The following is a 22,421-nucleotide window of genomic DNA, read 5'->3' on the forward strand; positions in this document are numbered from 1 at the left end:
GGGAGGTCAAATGTAAGGGGCAAATATACAATTAGGGCATGATCCATAACAGCATTGATATGCAGAAGGAATTTGGGGTCCAAGTCCATAATGCTCTGAAAGTGGCAACACAACCAGATAAAGTGTGGTATGCTTGCTTCATAGGTCAGGGTATTGAGCATAAGAGTAAGGAAGTCAGAATGCAGCTTTATAGGACTTTAGTTGTGCCTCATTTGGAGTATTGTATGCAGTTTTGGTTTCCTCTTTACAGCAAGGATGTGGAGGCTTTGGAAAGGGTGCAGACGATCTTTACCAGAATGATACCTGGATTAGAGGGTATTAGCTACAGAGTGAGGTTGGACAGATTTGCATTTTTCTCTGGAACACCAGAGGTTGCATGGAGACCTGATAGAGGCATAGGGTAGACAGTCATAATCTTTTTCCCCAGTACAAAAAAATCAAATACTAGAGGGCACAGCCTTATGGTGAGGTGGGCAAAGTTTAATAGAGATGTGTGGAGCAAGTTTTTTTTACACAAAGGCTGGTGAGTTTGGAGGGATATGGGCCAAACGCAGGTATGTAGGACTAGTGTAGATGGTATATGTTGGTTGGTGTGGGCAAGGTGGGCTGAAAGGCCTGTTCCACTCTGTAGGACCACTCTCTATGACTATGAGTGCCTGAAGTGCACCACAGGGGATGGTGATGGAAGCAGATACATTAGTGGCATTTAAGAGACTTTTGGATAGCCACATGGATATGCAGGGAATGGAGGAATATGGGTTATGTGCAGATGAATAGGCCTTGGCATCATGTTCAGCACAGACATTCTGGGCCGAAGGGCATGTTTGGTGTTGTACTGTACTATTTTATGTTCTGTGCCCAAGCCTTACCCACCAACGGAAAACTGTGGACCACCATGTGCACTGTGCACTACCATGGATTTTTTTTTTCCTAATTGTTTTTGCACTAAGATCTTAATTGTTCAGACAGTCATTTGAAACTTTTTAATGTCTTGCAAATTCATGAGCATTCTGTAGGATTCCTGCCTAATTTATGTATTGTGTGTTGTCTGAGTCCAGCTGCCTGAGTACCAATAACTGGTGCATATGACAATAAACTCATTCTGTCTTGACTTGTCATTATCACATCAGTGCTGTGGAACCGACTAGGCCTCAGTTAAACGCTTCATCAATGGGCCTCTACAGGACTTTGGTCCACTGAGTCCACACAGACCACCAGCAACCCATTCATATTAGTTCCTCTTTATTCCCCCCCAAGTTCCTGTTAAACTCCCCCCAGAATCTGCTCTGCCAAGATCTTCCTGCTCAAGCCTCTGGAGTGGGACCGCTGGGCATGTTGCCCATTGAGCCACAGCTCAAGAGCTTCACACTGGAGTCAACAGAGAACTCCAACTCTGGCCAACAGCTCCTTATTTGTAAGAATGTGAAACCTCACAGGGGAAGAGGGGCAGCAAACAAGGCACGTTGAGCTCCATGTTAGGGACAAGCCTGATGGGCTCAGTAACTGATCCCTCCCGCACTCTTGACTCAGATCAGTTCCTTCCTCTGTAATATTTCATCAAACACTACATGTAATTCAATGGGCCACCCAAAGGCCTTTATATTACGAGTGTTTCTGAGAGATTTTGTAATGATCTCACTGCCATTCAACTTCACAGAGCCAAACAATTGTATAAGTTGAAAACAGCCCATATCCCCCCCCCCACCCCCCCTCGAACATGCTGACCAGAGGGAGCTTCTGAATTAACCCAGGTGCCCAGTACTCCGTCCGAACCTGTGTCCAAATAATTCAAATGTTCACCGTCACTCCATGACGCTGACCGCAGCCCAGCTTCACTGCTCTGGGGGCAACTTCACAGGAAAAACAGGCACAAACATACCCACTCACTTGGACAGGCACCATGCCTGCACAGGCAGTCTCTGATTATCGGATAGTTTCTATTTACTGGAAATTCTTCCCTCACACTTTCATTCACCCTGAAAAGCAAAAGGCAGCGGAAGCTTCTCACAGCCAGCCATGTGCAGTGTTTTCAGGAAGACGGCTTGTTGCTGGTTTTATTTCCTGAACTGACTCATTGCCAATGACCTCAAGCTATTTTTACTCTTGGGGAAAACCTTCAGGAAGTATCGCTCAATGTATCTCTTCCAAGAACAGAGACACCAAGCCAGCCAGACCCTTTGCCACTGCTTGGGCAGAAACACCCGCAGCTCAGGCAGGGCGAGGTCACAGGGCAGCAGACGCCAGGGGAGTGGGCACGAGGACAGTGGGCAGAAGAACAGCCGATCCCAGGGCTGTGGGCATGGGACAGTGGGCACTAGGGCAGCAAGCACCAGGACAGCAGGGTAAACGACTCACCCCACTGACCAACACCCCGTAATGACCACATACTGCCCACGTATCACCCTCTGACCACACTCTTAATGACCAACACCCTGCAGTGACCACTCGCCCCACTGTGCACTCACTACCCACTGACCACACTCTCACTGCCCACTGCCTACTCAATGCCCACTGACCACTCACTTCCCACTGACCATTCACTGCCCACTCAATGACCACTGCTTATGGCCCACACTGCCCACTGACCACACACTCTCACTGCCCGCTGGCCACTCACTGCCCGCTGGCCACTCACTGCCCACTGGCCACTCACTGCCCGCTGGCCACTCACTGCCCGCTGGCCACTCACTGCCCACTGGCCACTCACTGCCCGCTGGCCACTCACTGCCCACTGACCACTCACTGCCCACTGATGACTCACTGCCCACTGCCCACTCACTACCCACTGACCACTCACTGCCCACTCAATGACCATTGACCACACACTCGCACTACCTACTCACTAACCACTCACTGCCCACTGACCACTCACTGCCCACTGACCACTGACCACTCACCACCCACTGGCCACTCACTACCCGCTGGCCACTCACTGCCCACTGGCCACTCACTACCCGCTGGCCACTCACTGCCCACTGGCCACTCACTGCCCACTGACCACTCACTACCCACTGACCACTCACCACCCACTGACCACTCACTACCCGCTGGCCACTCACTACCCGCTGGCCACTCACTGCCCACTCACTGCCCACTGGCCACTCACTACCCGCTGGCCACTCACTGCCCACTGGCCACTCACTACCCGCTGGCCACTCACTGCTCACTCATCACACACTCGCACTGCACACTTACCGCCCACTGACCGCTCACTGCCCACTGATGACTCACTGCCCACTCACTGCCCACTCACTGCCCACTGCCCACTCACTACCCACTGACTACTCACTGCCCACTCAATGACCATTGACCACACTCTCACTGCCTACTCACTAACCACTCACTGCCCACTCACTGCCCACTGCCCACTGACTGCCCACTGACCACTCACTGTCCACCGACCACTCACTGCCCACTGACCACTCACTACCCACTGACCACTCACTGCCCACTGATGATTCACTGCCCACTCACTGCCCACTCATTACCCACTGCCCACTCACTGCCCACTCAATGACCATTGACCACACACTCTCACTGCCTACTCACTAACCATTCATTGCCCACTCACTGCCCACTCACTATTGTCTATTGTCTATTTCCCACTCAATGACCATTGACCACACACTCTCACTGCCTACTCACTAACCATTCACTGCCCACTGACTGCTCACTGACCATTCACTGCCCGCTGCCCGCTGCCCATTCACTGCCTGCAACCACTGACTGACTGACAATGCCCACTCTCACTGACCAGCTCAGAGGCCTCTGCTCTGAAGCCACATGCAGGCTTCTAGAGAAGGAGACCAGCTTCGCTCCCACAGGGTTTCGGTGAAGTGGGCACTGAATTGGACATGAAGCATGTGAGTAAGCGATCAAGGACACCAGTAGATGGTCTGTACTATGGTATCAGAATACATTCGCAATTAAACGTTGGGTTAGTTTAGTTCAGTTTATTATTGTCATGTGTGCCGAAATACAGTGAAAAGCTTTGTTTGCGTGCCATCCAGTCAAACCAGATCCTACATTTGTGTAGGTCAAGGGGAGTTGACAGGGGCACAAATGGGCCTTGTTTGGAATGGCAAAATACAAACAGTGGTGTACCACAGGACCCAATGCTGGGGCCTCAACTTCCTACAACATTTAAATGATTTGAGCAAGGATTGTAAATTTTCTCAATTTCCTGATTGCTTCAGGTAGGTAGGAAAGTAGCTCGTAAGAAAACTCCTAGAGGTCAGTTTGGTGAGTGGCCAGAGTTCTGGCACAAGACATGGGAAAAATGAACGCCTATTTTGGCGGGAAAATGTCAATAGCGTCATATTATTTTAACACTGGAAGATAGCAAAGAGCTGAGATCAGATCTGGGTGTCCTTTGCAAAAGGCCAGCATAAGGTGCAGCATTTTTTAGGAAAGCTGAAAAAATGTTATTGCTTAATGTGAGGGAAGTGAATATAAAATTGGGGAAGCTATACTTCTGCAACATCTGGTATTGTTGAAACCAGAGCAGGAGTGCTGTGTACAGTATTGGTGAAACCACAGCAGGAGTGCTGCTACAGTATTGGTCTCCCTACTGAAGGAAGCAACTCAAGCTGGAAGCCATTCTGAGCAGGTTTACCAGATTACCTCCTGGTGGGTGGGTTGCCTATTGAGGGCAGGGTGGAGGGACAGCTTGTAGTATGGCTGGGGTTTACAGAGAAGCGGGGTCCGTTGGAAGATAACTTGAGGATCAGTGGATGTGCAGAGGCTGTTTCCTTTTGTGGGAGAATAGGTATCAAAGTTGACAGGGGCACAAATGGGCCTCTTTAATAAGCGGTTGTTCCTCAAAGACAGATGTGGAAAACGTTATTCTCCAAGACAATGCTTTTTATGGTTTAGTTGGTTTCAATGGACAATGGTGAATCTTTGGAATACTGACCACAAAACATCCAATCCTATATTCTCATTTTCTCCCATGCCCCTTCTGCCATTTTCCCATCACCACCCCCAAGATTCGGGGGTGTGGGGGCAACTTAAACTGGTTGGTTGGTCTACCAGCCCGTGTCTTTGGGATGTGGGAGGAAACCGGAGCACCCGGAGGAACCCATACGGTCACAAGGAGGATGTGTAAACTCCACACAGTCAGTGCCGGAGATCTAGATTGAACCCAACCCTGGTGCTGTGAGGCTGCGGCTTTACCCGTGCTTCACATCTTCATTATCATGTACAAACCTTGCAGGAAAGGTTTGGAAAACACATGAACGCCTGAGTCAAGAGAAACGTCATTTCAATTTGCAATAATTTGTGTTTGGTGATAAGCAAAAACAGCAGTCTATGCTGCTCATACCCACCCCGCCATCCCACCACCCCCACATCACCCCACCCCCACCACCCCCACATCACCCCACCCCCACCAACCCCACCTCACCCCACCCCCACATCACCCCACCCCCACCAACCCCACATCACCCCACCCCCACCAACCCCACCTCACCCCACCCCCACATCACCCCACCCCCACCACATCACCCCACCCCCACCACATCACCCCACCCCCACCACCCCCACATCACCCCACCCCCACCAACCCCACCTCACCCCACCACCCCCACATCACCCCACCCCCTCATCACACCCCTCCCCTACTTAACCCACCGCTCCCCTCACCCTCCCCCCCCCCCCCCACACCTGCGGCAGAGATCCCCCAGTGACATGGATCCCTCAACCAGGCTCCACACGAGCAGACAAAAGGAACTGCATTTGCAGCTTTACAATAAGAGACACAAAGTGCCGGACCAACTCAGAAGGGCAGGTAGCATGTCTGGAGACGTTTCGGGTCGAGACCCTTCTTCAGACTGATTGTAGTAGGGGGAGAAAACAGGAACGGAGTGGGGGCGGTTTGATTTGAAGATGGGTGGCAAAAGGCCAGAGATGAAAAGACAAAAAGCTGTGAGATAAGGAGTGACGAGACGTGAAATGTGAAGCTGAAGAAAGGGATGTAGGTGGGAGGGGAGAGGTAGATGGGGTGGTAGGGGAAGGTAGGCACAGGAATGTGGGAGAAATGGGTGCACATCCAGGTGGGCCATAGGGAAGAGAGGGAGGAAGTGGAGGAAGGGGACGGTGTTGGTTGCTTAGTTTAACCAACCAATTTCCCCCACCCCCACCCCTCCCCACTTTTTCCAGTTATCTGCTCATTGTGGCTACTTGCTACATACAAGATGGCACCTCCAACAATGACTGTTCATTGCCATAAAATCCTCTGAGACATCCTTCACCATGGAAGGACCGCAGAAAGGCAAGGGTTTACTGGAACGGATCCAGGCACCAAATGTACTGACATTTGATGTCACTGATTTGCCTGATTAAGAACTAATCTCTTGAGTTGTTCTGCTTTCAACCATCTGATGATCCATTTAGAAATCAGTGCGTTGATGTGCGGCTGCTGTTGGTAGCTCTCACCCCGAGCAGAACACTATCCTTGAGTGCTAGGCAACCACATACGCTGGGCAGCAGGTTGCTAGGTGACTCTCTGAAACAACCAACGTGCAAAACAAAGGCATGGGACTAAAAATAGGGATTGTTCTAGAATGTTCACTCTATTGTCTGGGGAAGAGCAGGAAAAGGGAGCGAGAGGAGGAACAAGAGAAAGAGAATGAAAATAGGGAGGGAGTGAGTGGAGGCAGAATCGGGGGAAGATGGATCGGAAATGGGGAGCAGGGGGGCAAAGGATGAATGAAGGGAAAGGGCTGGAGGGAGAGGACAATGAGGTAGAGGTAGGGAGGGAAATAAAGGACAGAGGGCAAGGAGGTTAGAGAGGGTAACAACAACTTGACACCTAGCACCTTTAGGCTGGTTAAGAAAGACACACAGTGTTGGAGTAACTCAGCGGGTCAAGCAGCATCCCTGGAGAACATGGATAGGCAACATTTTGGGTTGACCCAATTGGAATCGGGTCGGGTTGGTTATAACCTGGACAAGTCAGAGTGCAGTGTTGGGTTATGGCCAGAACAGGTCAGAGTGCAGTGTGGGGTTATGGACAGGTCAGAGCGCAGTGTGGGGTTATGGACAGGTCAGAGCGCAGTGTGGGGTTATGGACAGGTCAGAGTGCAGTGTGGGGTTATGGACAGGTCAGAGTGCAGTGTGGGGTTATGGACAGGTCAGAGTGCAGTGTGGGGTTATGGACAGGTCAGAGTGCAGTGTGGGGTTATGGACAGGTCAGAGTGCAGTGTGGGGTTATGGACAGGTCAGAGCGCAGTGTGGGATATACTAAACCCTTGTTATAACGGAGTACGGCGGGGTGGGGGGTTAACGGTGTCCATTATTGCTGATTGTCCACTATAACCGAGTAAGGGTTTGTCCCCCATTGATGTCACTGCCTGGGCGCTGGGTCAGAATCCTGGAGCACCATCACTGAGAGCCCAGTGGGACCTCCCTCACCACAACGAGCACAGCGGCCCAAGAAGGCTGCCCGGCATCACCTTGTACAGCACAGCTGGGGAAACAGCAATAACTGCTGCCCCTGCCGCTGATTCTCGCATTCAGAGTTTGAGAGCAAATCGGGAGGTCTGGGGCGTTGGGGTGGCGGTGTGAGGAAACCCTGTCACTGCCACCCCACTAAGTGACATTCCCATGCCCAACTGCCTCCCACCCCGCGTTCAGGGTGAAAGGACATTGACCTCAAACGTTAACACCCTTTCTCCTTCCAAAGTCACTCACCTGCAGAGTGTACAAAGCCCTTAACATCTAAAACTACTAAAGGCTGTTTGTTACATTGTTTAATGGAGTTAAGTGTCCATCGAAGCGATTGTCTGTCAATTTCAATGTCTTGTCAATTTCAATACCATGTCAATTTCAATGCCGTGTCAATTTCAATGCCGTGTCAATTTTATTAGCCTCCGCAGTGTAACTCACAGTCTGTATTGTTATCGTGGTTTCCGCTATAACTGAAATCTGTTATAAAGAAGGGAGACACAAAATGCTGGAGTAACTCAGCGGGACAGGCAACATCTCTGGAGAGAAGGAATGGGTGACGTTTCCGGTCGAGACTCTTCTTCACATCTGTTATAAAGAGGTCAGTAATAACAAGGGTTTACTGTATTCCTGTGTGCAGTTCCACCTTTGGACATTCAGGGATAATCCAATCTGAACATTTAATGGTGAACTTGCCCTCTGTGAACTTACCCTGAGCAAACGGGAAATACAAGCAGAAGCTGCCACCTGAAATCGGTGTGGGCTGAGCGAGTGATGCAGGTCCAACACTCTGCTACTTTGCTCCTTGCCTTGACCTGGCTGGGCTGGAGCCGTGGGAAGCCAAGGCTGGTGTTGCCATGCCTGGCAACAGCGGCCAGTAACACACGTAGCAGGAATGTGCACGGCAGAGTGTCTCAGGTCTGAACCCTGCAAGACTTTATCCTTGGGTTTTGATTTAAATTGTTAATCATAACACCAACAGGTCACGGATGGTTGCTGAGGGAGCGTCCATTATCTAATATTAAACAGGTGCACGGCGAGTCACAGTGACACTGGCTACAGAGAGAGAGAGCTGCCTGCAGATGGAAGGTGGGGAGAGAGAGTGAAGAGAGACGGAGAGGAAAGGAGAGGGTGAGAGAAAGAGAAAACGGAGCCAGGCCGAGGTGGGGATTAGAGAAGGGGCGTGGGAGAGGATGGGATGGAGAAAGTAAAGAGAGTGGGAAAGAAGAGGGGAAGGGAAGGAGAGCATGAGAGGGTAAGAGTGGGGGCATGTGAATGGGTGTATGAAACCTGGGGTGGGAGACAAGAAACTGAGGAAACGAGAGTGAGGGTGATGAGAAAGTGAGGGTGACAACAGAGTCAGGAGGAACGGGAGAGTGAGGGGGAAGGGGAGAGTGAGGGGGAAGAGGAGAGTGGGTGGACCATCAGCGGCGGTCATGAGACTGAATGAAGAAAGTGAGTGGAAACAAGACTGGGGGAAAACAGTGTTAAGACCCACCCACAAAAACACCAAACTCCCATCCCCACCCCTCACACAAGATGGCGATTCACCCCCCACCTTCTGACAGGCCAAAGACCTCTAATATCACCTCTTTTGTAATGCACTACTCCTGCACACGAGTGTTATGTACTGTACGTCCACCGCTGTAGTAGGGGGTGGCTTGGGTCGGAGCTGAACCTACCTTCAGTGACCATGTGGACCACAGGCTGCCCGTTCTGCTTGTAAGGGTTGTACTTGGGTTTTGGAGCAACCACAGGTGCACATTTCTTGGGGGTTTGTTGAGTTGAAACGGAGATACTGGGGTTGGTGATCGAAGTCATGGTCTCCATCCTGGCAGGCACAGAGTTATCAATGCCACTTGGCAGCAGCCAGCTTGGGTTGGACATGGCTTCAAAATCTGGAAAACACAAGGGCCAGTTGGTCAGAAAGTATTTGCAATGGGCCAGGACCACGGTGATGCTCAATGATCAGCTCGCTGTGCCCTACAAAACATCAGGATCAATGAGTATCAGTTCACAACCATGCAACTAAACCAACCCATAACCCACTCCTCCCTGCCTCGCCAGCAATCTTCCTTCCATGACTCCATGCTGTGGTCCCCCACTCCTACATCCGTCAGGGCACTTATCCATCACCTTGTTCATTAATGCATCTCTGCAGAGGGCAGGATGATTGAACAGCAAGTGTGGGAAGAAGCAGAATGATTGAACAGCACGTGTAGCTGGTGTGGGGGTCAGCAATGAGCAGGTGACCATGTGGGAAGGAATGACTGAGGGAAGGAATGATAATTCCCTCTGGGAGGGATTGCAGAAAGGATTATGTGAAGATTTGTGAGGGTACGTGGAAGGGGATGTGAGGGCATGTGGGAAGGTGTTGAGGGTATTTGTGAGGGGATGTGTGAGGTGTATGAGAGTATGAGTGAGGGTAGGAGTAGAGGGTAGGGGAGAGGGTAGGATAGGTATGAGGGAGGGAGGGAGGGAGGAAAGCAGAGGGGCAATAAATAAGGGAATGGATAATAGACAATCAGGGAGGGTGTGGACGGGTAACTGAGGGAGAGGGTAAGTGAGGGAGGAGACAGGAGTACAAGGAAGGAGGGGGAAGGAGAATGTGGCACACACTGATGTACCATCCAGTGGTTTTCACCATTGTATTATTTTGTTGTATCTATCATCACCATGTACACTGTTTACTCCGAGCTTCATGTGAACAAGGAATTTGACTGCACCCTGGTGCATGTGACAATAAGCTAATGTGATCTGAATCTGAGCAGGGTCCTGTAATGGAGATTACTGAGGTATGTTAACAACAGAGGTAATGAGCTCAAATCCCACTGGACAGGTTGTGAAATGTTAGAACTGACGTAAGAAAAATATCCATAAAAACTTGCCAGATTGCTGTAAAAATCAACTGGCTCATTAAAGTAGTTGGGTGAATAGACAAGGGCTGTCCAGGACTCGGTATGAAGCGGTCTAATTATTGGCCAGTGGCCTTGATACCACTGGGGATTGGCAGTAGCTTTCAGGATGTTTTCCTGCTACCTCACTCTGAACAGAGGCATTGCATCAGCACCATGATGGGAGGCTGCTGTCAGTTTGGTGACGTTGCATGGTGGGGAACAGATGCAGCACGTGTTAGTGAGCCAGCATTGACGCACTTGGCACCTTGCATCACTTCTCAGTTCCACTTTTCTCTCGGGTCCCACAACTGGTTGAACCTGACATGGACCCAGCTGGCTGTTCATCTGCAGTAGAGTGTGCAAGATATCAAGGTTGTGGGTTCAATGCCCACTCGAGAGGTTGGAAGACAAAACCAGGCCGACACTCTGGTGGGACTCTGGTCCCACAGCACAGCTCCATTGTGGGATAAGTTATCACTTTGGCTCAAACCAAGCCAAATCGATCCTCTCCAGCACATGTACAAGATCCCACCACACTACTACAACGAGTAGCAAGCTCTCTCTCTCTCCAGTGTCATCAGGAAAATGATCATCCATCACTAATATCAATGAGCAGATAGTATTACATTGCAGATAGCATTACATTGAGAGAAATTGAGAGACAAATGGAACTGGCACAGAGGAGTTGAGGCCATGAACATGCTGAGTGGCAGTATAGGTTTGAGGGACCAAGTGCCCCACGTCTCCTACTATCATGTGCTCCTATGAGCTGTGGTAAAACTGATATCATGAGAAAGGCAATGGTTGGAATCGTACTTAGACAAGGGTGATGGCTGTCGAGGGCAATCAGCCCAGTGCATGGAAATCATTACAGGAGTTTCTCAAACAGTGTGGTGTCCAAAGCCTAACTATCTTCATCAAGATCTTCCTTCCAGCATAAGACCAGAAGTGGGACTTTTGCCGATGACTACACAAAACTCAACTACATTTGCAACTTCTCAGCTAATGAAACAGTCCATACCTGATGCAGCAAGATATGGTCGTGGGTCAGTAACATTCACACCACAAACAACGCCAAGTGATGAACCACGCATTCACAATGCTCCTCTCCCCCAAAGCCTCATATCTTGCCCCCTCTCTCTGACTGCCTACATCACCCCCAATTCCCACTTCCCGACAGCTTCTCCCACCGTTCACCCCATTTCTGCACTCTCCCCCCCCACTTCCTCTCTCCTCCCATTCCAGGAATGGCCGAGATTTCTGTATGAGGTTTTTTGTATGAGGAATTTCACAATGTGCACAAGAATATGAACATAAAGGCATTTTTTCACTGCGGCACAAATATATTTCTCCAGAGTCGGGATTTTTTTTATAAAGAACCTTGGTTCTCAAAAAGCAACTTCAGCAAAGCTGAAGCCAGGGAGAAGTCACCAAACTGAAGATTGTAAAGAGTACCTATTTTACCCCTCACATTGACACGATATGGGTGCAGAGGACGGGAGGCTGCAATTTGGAACTGAACTAGAAACCATTGGAGGATGGGGCGAGGGATGGGGCGAGGAATGGCGAAGAGAGGGTACAAGCATCAAGGATGTTGAGGAGATGGGAATGAAGCTCGGGAGACTGCTAAAGAAGGCATGAAAAAACACACCCCAAAACAAAATACAGGTGCTGGAAATGTGAATTAAAATAGAAAATGGTGAAAATACTCAGGTTTGGCAGCATCTGTGAAAAAGAAGAGGTAATGTTTCAAGTCAATGACTTAAAATTTACTTTATCTCTGATATTTCCTAAAAACAAAGTGCTGGAGGAATTCAGTGGGTCAGGCGCGTTGAAATGTAGTTACTGTTATAGAGGGAATGGACAGAGAATATTTCGGGTAGGGACTGTTCTAGTCCTGAAACATCACCTATCCATTTACTCCACAGCTGCTGCCTGACCTGCTGAGTTCCTGCAGCACTTTGCTCGTGATTCCAGCATCTGCAATTTTGTGTCTAATGGTTCCAAGTTCTGATGAAGAGTCATGATGTGAAATGCTAACAGTTTCACAGCACAGATGCTGCAGAGATGTGGAGCATTTTCACTGGTGTCGAAGAAGCCACATTTGCAGGTGACAGGAAGCATTCTGTGCTTTGGGCAGTAAGCATAAAGTTAGACAAGGCTCACAGGGAAACAGGAGGCTTTTTGATGGATTGGACATTCAATAAGATTGGAGTAGAGGGACACACTTATATTAATGGAAACAGCGGAAAAGGTTATAGGGTACACGGGAGTCGGAAATGAAGTTACAGACAGATCAGTCATGATCTCATAAAAGGCGTGAGGGCTATGTGGTTCCTGCTCCTGATGCTGTGCAACACACTCCCTCTTACACTTCAATCTCACATGTGCGTGAATGTGTTTTCCACAACAGTGACCACATTTCAACATCAATAAAGCCCTTTAGGACATGCCATGCACCTGAGAAATAAATGTGTTTATTCCTAAGGGTTCTGCAATAGGACATAAAGCCCTAGGTTTATGAGAGAGGGCTCCTGGAGACAAGTAGAGTAACACCTCACTTCATACCCTGCACCAACCTTTGATCTTGCTCTGTATTTGCCCTCGGTTAGAGCGGCTGAGAGGCCCAAGCTGCAAAGAAGACTGGAAAAGACACTGGTTGGTTTGCTTATTGATACGGGGAGGGGGGCTGCAGGAGGGAGCGGCCCCAAGGCAATACTTCACTAGAGTTTATTTTATTGAGGAAATGGTGGATCATCTACCGACAAGCAATTTAAAATCATACATCAGTGATTGCAGATAAAGGTTGCTACTTTAAATATCTGGATTAAGTGCAAAAGAGTTCATTCGGTTCCTGGCAATTATAAACACAAGAGCTGATAGCAGCAAGGCTGAAATTCAATCAAAAGATTCCTGCCGCCCCGCCCAGCAACACAAGCCTCACTCGCTCCACCCAGCTTCAGTCACAGAGTTCAACATTTCATATCCCGATGCACCTTAATAAACCTGCCCCTGCACTGGCTCAACACCGAGTAAACCTCCCTCACCACTCTCCCACATACACTCACAGTCACAGGTCTGCGGAGAGCGTGTAAGTAACAGCAGGTCTTTCCACCCTGTCCTACACAGGGAACACCAGACAACGTCCAAGAATCCCGGCGATATTGTGAAGGACATTACAGTTTATCTCCCTGCGGTGGAGGTGGGCCCATCTTTGTGGACCTCCTCCATCTGGATGTTTACCCTGGCCCTGCCTGGTAATCCTTGCAGCATGCTGGTGGGAGTTGAGGAAAACGCCATGGCTCAGCTAGGGTGCTGGGAGGCATGACAGGTGACCAGTGGCTACAAACCAGCTGGTAGCCTCCATGTTTTGCTACCAGTTAATCATACAGCACGGAAACAGATCCTTCGGCCCAACACACCCATGTCGACGAAGACGCCTCATCTAAGCTCGTCCCATTTGCCCGCATTTGGCCCACATTCCTCTAAACCTTTCCTAACCATGTACCTGTGTGGCTTTTAAATGTTGTTACTGTACATGCCCCAACTACCTCTTCTAGTTGCCTATTCCATATACTGACCACCTACTGTGTGAAAAGGTTGCCCCTCAGGTTCCTATTAAATTCTTCCCCTCTCACATTAAATCCAAGTCTGCTTGTTCCAAATCCCCCGACTCTGGGTAACAAACTCTGTGCATTCACCATTATCTATGGTATCCCCTCATGAGTATAAGATCACTCTTCAGCCTCCTGTGCTCCAAGGGAATGAAGTCATAGCCTGCTCAACCTCTTCCAACAGCTCAGGCCCTCAAGTCCTGGCAACATCCACATAAATCTTCTCTGCACTCTTTTCAGCTTAATGACATCCTTCCCATAAAAAAGACACAAAGTGCTGGAGTAACTCAGCGGGTCAGGCAGCATCTCTGGAGAACCTGGACAGATATTTTGGGTCAGGACCCTTCTTCAGTATGAAATGTCACCTATCCATGTTCTCCAGACATGCTGCCTGACCTGCTGGATTACGACAGCACTTTGTCTTTTTTTATAAACTGGCACCTGCAGTTCCTTGTTTTTCGGCATCCTTCCTACAGCAGGATGACCAAAATTGAACACATCATATACTCCAAATGCGACCTTATCAAAGTTGGTCACTTTGGTCCCATCATGGCTTTTGCCACCTACATGCAGAAGAAGTTTGGCAATTTATTCTGGGGAAAGAGGAAACACTGGGTATCTGCTGTGGATCTGTGTCTCTCGGCCAGCCGCGTGTACCAAGGCTGCGATTCCCCTCAGAGATACCTGTATGTGGCGCATCCTCCAGATGTTGAAGGCGGTGAATCTTGTGGAATTCATTGCCACAGACAGCTGTAGAGGCCAAGTCATTGGGTACGTTTTAAAACAGAGATTGATAGGTTCTTGATTAGTAAGGGTGCCAAAAGTTACGGGGAGAAGGCAGGAGAATGGGGTTGAGAGGTAAAAATAGATCAGCCATGATCGAATGGCGGAGCAGACTCGATGGGCCAAATGGCCTAATTCTGGTCCTATGCCTTATGGTCTTATGTTGAGAGCTGACAACGTACTTTCTCAGCCGGGATTTTACCTTCAGCTACAAAGGCAGGAAATAGCCATACTTCTCACAAGTTGGTTGTTATTTGCATGTCTGAGATATGGTCATCTCCATTCAGTCTTCCCAGCTGTTGAGGAGACCGCCAGATCTGGGGACAGACCAGTCTGCACCGTGGCCAAACCAAAGTGGCCTTTGCAAGCAGCAGGCAGGGATGTCCATCCATATTAACTACCTTCCCCTCGCCTGTGACATTCCTGCAGAGGGAGCACAGGCTCGCTGGAGTCCAGGGACAGAGGACAGTGCACAGTGTGGAGCAGTGGACATCCTGAATAACACCTCTATTTAACTATTTTATTTAGATTTTGTTGGCCTGGCTGCAATAAAACAGGTAAGGTACACAGTGCAGCTCCTCCTCACTCCGAGAGCTGACAAAACATGGCTCAGACCCCTCAGCACAGTAACTTCCTGGTTTGTCCCGATTGTCTTCTTTAATAATAATAATAATAATGCATTACATTTGTATAGCGCTTTTCTAAACACTCAAAGACGCTTTACAGGGTTTACTAAAACATAGAAGAAAAAAAAAGATAAATAAGTAAACGAACAGAAAAGGAAAAATAAGGTGAGGTGACGGTCAGTGGTTGAAGGCAGTGCTGAACAGGTGAGACTTCAGTGATGTTTTGAATGTGGTGAGTGAGGAGGAGTCTCTGATGGTCTGAGGTAGTGAGTTCCAGAGGGTGGGAGCAGCGATGGAGAAAGCCCTGTCCCCCCAGGATCTGAGTTTGGTCCGGATGGGGGGGGACAGGAGGTTAGCCGCAGCAGAGCGGAGGGTACGGGTGGGAGTGTGTCTGTGGAGGAGGTCAGTCAGGTAGGATGGGGCCAGGTTATGGAGGGCTTTGTAGGTCATGAGGAGGATTTTGTACTGGATATAACACTGGTTTACAAAGGTATAACACTGTCTGTCCTTGACTTTTAACTTCTTATAACCAGGTTTTACACAAATTAGAGACAGTGAAGGTGTCAGGAGAGGTGGTAAAAGGTGGGGCTGTTCTTCCCAATGGTTAGAATACAGAAGGAGCATCCTTGTTATCGAAAATAATAAGTGAGACAATGTGATAAAAGTTGAAGCAGTTGAGTTTGATTGGAGCACTTTGTCCCTTGGACTATCAGAGGATTAGTTTAGATCACATCATGGTCAGCTGACATGGCAGACCTGTTCCTATGCTGTACTGATGTATGTTTTCTGAAACCTACAGATGATTTTTAAGCCTGTATTTGACCCAAAACTACAAGAGGTAATTGTGATCTCCCACCATACAGAGTGAAACCGACAGCTTGGCACCACGTTAGATAGCTCCAGTCATGACATGACTGCCCACAGCGATGTCGGTGCCGAGGGGAAGATGTTCCTACTTGCTCCAAACTGCAGGTAACTGAGAAGAATACCATCATTGGACATGCGCAGATGATGATTGGAATTGGGAATTTCTGATAAAACCACACAATCTTCACATCTCCAAATTCACCAGTTTTGATCTGAGTGAAATTCATCTTTCGCAAACCACAAAAGTAAAAGGGAGCTTCCTCTAGTTTCAATTTTATTCAGACTGGTCTGTGGATTTTTAGATTTTCGAGAAAGTCAATGAAATATTTCTTCATTTCTATAATTTACTGTAAGTGTGAATGTTGCAAGCAGGGAAGTTGATTATCTTCAAAGTTGTCATGAATTTGGTTGTGACCGACTCAACCATTGTTTACTGAGTTCTTCCTATTCGAAACGGTGTGTAGGTGAAGCACCAGTCTCTGACCTTTCTGACTTCCACGGTGTGAAGATAGCAATCACCCTTCACACATGCAATGCATCTGTATCCCTAACCACCCGCTTTCCACGAGACATTTATCTGCAACTGTACACTTAACACAGCTTTCTCCCCTTCCACCTCCATTTCTGCTCTTCTTGGAGTCCATAGCAATATTTGGTTAATCTTTATTTATTAAACTATGGTTTCATACTGAAACTCACTCCTGCGTGCAATGCTGTAAATACCCAATTCTCAGATTTTCATTTGTTTCCAAATGTTGTTCAGTCTCATCTACCCCTACCCCCAAAGCTCTATCCAGTCCTACACCTTCCCTATCACCTCATTTCCCTCCAGGCAAGATCTTTGCACTCATCAGCCTTAATATTTAGGTAGCCAAGTCACATTCTTTCTCACAATTCTTTTCATAAAGTGCCTTGGGGCATCTTAAAGGCATTAAGTAATTGCAGTTTAAAGTTGCTGAAAGAAATAAGCAATGGTGAAAAGAAACTTGTTTAAAAAAAAGAGACTGAGAAACTGGCAGAAGTGACAAAGCAGAACAGGAATATGATTAGTTTCCGTTTGTTGGTCAGCATTCAGTGAAGTATCTCTCGATCTCATAGCACCCACACACCAAACCTGCTCTCCCACATCATTCTGTTTTTCACTTTCAAAAAATGCGTCAATTTTGGAAACTTTTAAGAAACATTGCTGCTCTGGAAAGCAAGTGCACAAACTGCCCTCCTCACTGCTACTTTCAAAACAAACAATATCAGGAGTTAAAAATTCTACTAATAATGCTCAAGTAGAACGATCAGTGGGTTGTCATGACTGCACCATTTCCAGTCGATAAATAGGTCGCGCTAGAGATGAAATCTGCATCATTCACTACTAATCATCAAATGTTTTCAACCATCTTCAGCCCACGCCAAGACCAAAGCTGCAGCAAGCATCAACATACTCCCCTTGCAAACTTAAACTTATTCCTCAAAATCACCAAATGTGTTTTTAGATAAGAATCTCTTTTTAACTTGGCTAACCAGTCAGCTGTGAATCACTGCTTGCAGCACCTGTGTCTCACTGCTGTGTTAGCTTTAGTCATTACTGGGACATGGGTGCTGCTAAAGGCTAACACCTATGGCTCCTCCTCATCAGCCAAGGACATCGAACATATAGAATAGTACAGCCCTGGAACTGGGCCTTCAGCTGACAATGGGTATGGGGAGAAGGCAGGAACCGGGTACTGATTGAGAATGATCAGCCATGATCACATTGAATGGCGGTGCTGGCTCGAAGGGCCAAATGGCCTACTCCTGCACCTATTGTCTATTGTCTAATGTCCATGCCAAACATAATTGCCTCTGCCTGCACCTGATACATATCCCTCTATCCCTGCATATTCATGTAACTATCTAAAAGATCTTAAATTAACTATTGTATCTACCTCAACCACCATCTCTGGCAGTGTGTTGTGTGTTCCACGCACTTACTAATCTATGTAAAAAAAAATTGCTCCAAACATCTCCTTCAAACGTTCCCACTGTGACCTTAAACCTATAGAAAATAGGTGCAGGAGTAGGTCATTTGACCCTTCAAGCCAGCACCATTCAATATGATCATGGCTGATCCACCAAAATCAGTACCCCGTTCCGGCTTTTTCCCCATTTCCCTTGATTCCCTTAGCCCTAAGCTAAATCTAACTCTCTCATGAAAACATCCAGTGAATTGGCCTCCACTGCCTTCTGTGGCAGAGAATTCCACAGATTCACAACTCTCTGGGTGAAAATGTTTTTCCTCATCTCAGTCTTAAATGGCCTACCCCTTATTCTTAAACTGTGACCCCTGGTTCCGGACTCCCCCAACATCGGGAACATTTTCCTGCATCTACCCTGTCCAATCCACTAAGAATTTTATGTTTCTATAAGATCCCCTCTCCTTCTAAATTCCAGCAAATACAAGTCCAGTCGACCCATTCTTTCATCATATGTCAGTCCCGCCATCCCGGGAATTAACCTGGTGAACCTACGCTGCACTCCCTCAATAGCAATAATGCCCTTCCTCAAATTAGGAGACCAAAATTGCACACAATACTCCTGGTGCAGTCTCACCAGGGCCCTGTACAACTGCAGTAGGACTTCCTTGCTCCTAAACTCAATTCCTTTCGCAATGAAGGCCAACATGCCATTAGCTTTCTTCATTGCCTGCTGTACCTGCATTGCACCTCCCCTTCTAATCTGACACCATTCAGATAATAATCTGCCTTACTGTTCTTGCCACCAAAGTAACCTCACATTTATCCACATTATACTGCATCTGCCATGCTTCTGCCTACTCACCCAATCTACCCAAGTCACCCTGCAGCCTAATAGTATCCTCCTCGCAACTCACACTGCCACCCGCAAACTTGTCATCTGCAAACTTAGAGATATTACATTTAATTCCCTCGTCCAAATCGTTAATATATATTGTAAACAACTGGGGTCCCAGCACCGAGCCTTGCGGCACCCCACTAGTCACTGACTGGCATTCTGAAAAGGACCCGTTAATTCCTACTCTTTGCTTCCAGTTTTCTATCTATGTCAGTACCAATACCATGTGCTACCCCCAATACCATGTGCTCTAATTTTGCACACTAATCTGTGTGGGACCTTGTCAAAGGCTTTTTGAAAGTCCAGATACACCACATCCACTGGCGCTCCCTTACCCATTCTACTTGTTACATCTACGCCCTAAGACCTATGCCCTCTAGTGTTGGACATTTCCACCCTGGAAAAAAGATACTGATTGTCTACCCTATCTATGCCTCTCATCCTTTTATATACTTCTATCAGGTTTCCCCTCAATCTCCAACGTTCCAGAGAAAACAATCAAAGTCTGTTCAACCTCTCCTTGCAGCTAATACTCTCTAATCCAAAGCCTCTATATGCTTTATTGGGGAGACCAGAATTTTACACAATACTCCAAATGCAGCCTAACCAAAATTTGATTAAGCTGCAAACTGACTTCCTGATTCTTGTATTCAGTTGCCTGACTGATAAAGGCAAGCATACCATGTGCCTTCTTTACCACTCTATCTACTTGTGTTGCCACTTTCAGGGAGCTATGTAATTGGAGCACAAGATACTGTTAACTGTTTCCTGACATTAACTATATACTTTCCCCGTACATTCAACCTCCCAAAGTGCAACACATCACAATTGCTCAGATTAAACTCCATCTGCCATTTCTCCGCCCATATCTATGAACAACAGAGGTGGTGGGCTACGGATACATGTGTGTGTTGGCATGTACATGAGCTATCATATCGGGATCTAGCCATCTTCAGTTGCTTCTTCAAGGACCTTTCCTCCATCATGTGTTCGGAAGAAGGATAGAAGGGATGTTCGCTGATGATTACACAATGGTCAATTCCATTTGCAATTTTCAGTCTGAAGGGTCCCAACCTGAAACGTTGTCTGTCCATCCCTTCTACAAATGCTGCCTGACCAGCTGGGTTGCTCCAGCATGCATTTTGCTCAGGATTCCAGCATCTGCAATTCCTTGTGTCTCCTCAGCAAATGAGCCCACACATGTCTGCACGCAGCAAGACCCGGGCCAGAATGGGCCCATCCACCCATCCCTGTATGCTGCAAGACCTGAGCAAGAATGAGACCACCCACCCATGCTTGCATGCAGCATGCCCCGGGTAAGAATGAGACCCATGTCTGCATGCAGCAAGAGCTGGGGCTGAAGGAGACCATTCATGCCTGCAAGGAGCAAATCCTGGGCTAGAATTAGGCCACTCCTGCCTGCAGTCAGCAAGACCTGGGAATGAATGAGACCCATGCCTGCATGCAGCAAGACCTGGGGATGAATGAGACCCATGCCTGCATGCAGCAACACCTGGGGATGAATGAGACCCATGCCTGCATGCAGCAAGACCTGGGGATGAATGAGGCCTGGGTTGGTCAGCAGTAAGTAATATTCACAGCACACAACGGCCAACCAATGATATTCCTGCAGGTGAGGGAGTACATGCTACTCTTGGCATTCAGGAAAGAGATGGGAAACCTTGTCCACTGGTGTCAGAAAAACAACCGCACCCTTAAGGCTAGGAAAATGAATGGTATGCTTGCCTTTATTGGTTGGGCCATGGAGTACAAGAATCAGGAAGTCATTTTGCAGTTTAATCAAACTTTGGTTAAGCTGCATTTGAAGTATTATGTATAGTTCTGGTCATCCCATTACAGAATGTGGAGGCTTTGGAGAGGGTTCAGAGGAGGTTTACAAAGATGATGCTTGGATTAGAGGGTTTCAGCTGTAAGGCGAGGTTGGACTGATTTGGATTGTTTTCTCTGGAATGTCGGAGGTTAAGGAGAGACCTGATAGAAGTATATAAAATCATGAGCGCATAGAAACGGTAGACAGTCATAATCTTTTTGGTTATTAATCAAAAGAACTCGGGGAGTTGACACCTTCAAGTGTAGACCCCTAGGCAGCCACCTCACCACCAATTTAACCTGGTTCCTTCAAATTGATGTGGTGATCAAGAAATTGCATCAGGTTATTTACTTTCTTAGGTGTCTGAGAAGATAGGGCATGTCCACGAGAATTCTCCAGATATAAAATGTTCTGACGGGGTGCATCTCAGCCTGGTATGGCTACCGATCTGCTCAACCTCCTGAACGTGCAGAGAGTGGTGAACACAGCCCAGTCCATCGCAGGCTCCTCACTTCCTTCCAGTCGATCGTCACGGTGTGTGGAATCAGGAAGGCTGAAGGTATTGTCAAGGATGCTGCCACCCTGGCCATTCCATTTTCTCTCTTCTACCTTCTGGGAGAAGATACAGGAAAGCCGAGACATCCAGCCTGAAGAACAGTTTATCACCTCTCCCCCGGTATCAGACTCCTTTCTTATAGCCCTGCTCTCAATCCCATTCCATGATCACACTTCAGATCACACTTTTATCTTACCCCATTCTACTGTTCTGCACTCGTCATTGTATTTACTGTTGTATTTATCATCATCTTGAATAATGTTTGCTTTGTAAGCTTCAATTGAACTAGAAATGTTATTGCACTCTGGTGTTCATGACAATAAACTAATCAAATTTGGAATAAATCACATTCTCATCACCAAGCCATCCAGCAGCAGCATCTTCCCACAGATCAGAAACTCTTTGACCTGTCAAACACAGTGACTATAAAAGAGGTACAGAGGCTGGATAACCTACACTGAATGATTCACCTCATGTCATCCCTACCATTCTGCCATCTACTTGTGTGAAGGATACGCTGTACACCAGAAACTCCACTCCATCCAAACAAAGCAGTCACTTGATTGGTACCCATCAACTATCCTGAAGACCCGCTCCCTCGACCACTGGTGCGTACTGGCTGCAGCGTGTGTGTCGCCAGTCTGGTATTGAGCAGTCAGCTGACGCGGCTCGCCCACCCGCCCTCACTGAGTGTAATCAGAGCCTGGATGCTCCCTGCACACGGGCATTGGTTCTCTTATCCTATCAGCTTGTTAACGTCCTACAGATCTGAGGACAGTGATGTACAGTAAAATTCCAATCATCCCACAAGCTCAGCAATTTGGTAATGCCAGACTGAAGTAACTAATTTATCTTACAAGGCAGTTTGCGGGAAACGGGGCCCCAGTTCTTTTCAAGGGAGTGCAGGAAGAAGAACAACTTTTTTTTTAAAGGGATTGAAGGAAATCGTGCCCTTAA

The 22,421-nt window shown here is 47.8% G+C and overlaps 1 protein-coding gene across 4 annotated transcripts in view; it reads right to left on the minus strand.

Annotated features, from left to right (window-relative positions):
* Positions 1 to 22,421, minus strand: part of lpp (LIM domain containing preferred translocation partner in lipoma) — a 151,125-nt gene that overhangs the window by 80,970 nt on the left and 47,734 nt on the right. For all 4 annotated transcript variants that reach the window (XM_078410592.1, XM_078410595.1, XM_078410593.1 and 1 more), the window contains one exon: positions 9,129 to 9,344. In XM_078410592.1, the coding sequence (XP_078266718.1) occupies positions 9,129 to 9,333 (205 nt within the window). In that variant the 5' untranslated portion in view covers positions 9,334 to 9,344. The remainder of the gene's footprint in view (positions 1 to 9,128; positions 9,345 to 22,421) is intronic.

This window comes from Rhinoraja longicauda, chromosome 13 (genome assembly GCF_053455715.1).
Source record: "Rhinoraja longicauda isolate Sanriku21f chromosome 13, sRhiLon1.1, whole genome shotgun sequence".
NCBI classification, from domain to species: Eukaryota; Metazoa; Chordata; class Chondrichthyes; order Rajiformes; family Arhynchobatidae; genus Rhinoraja; species Rhinoraja longicauda.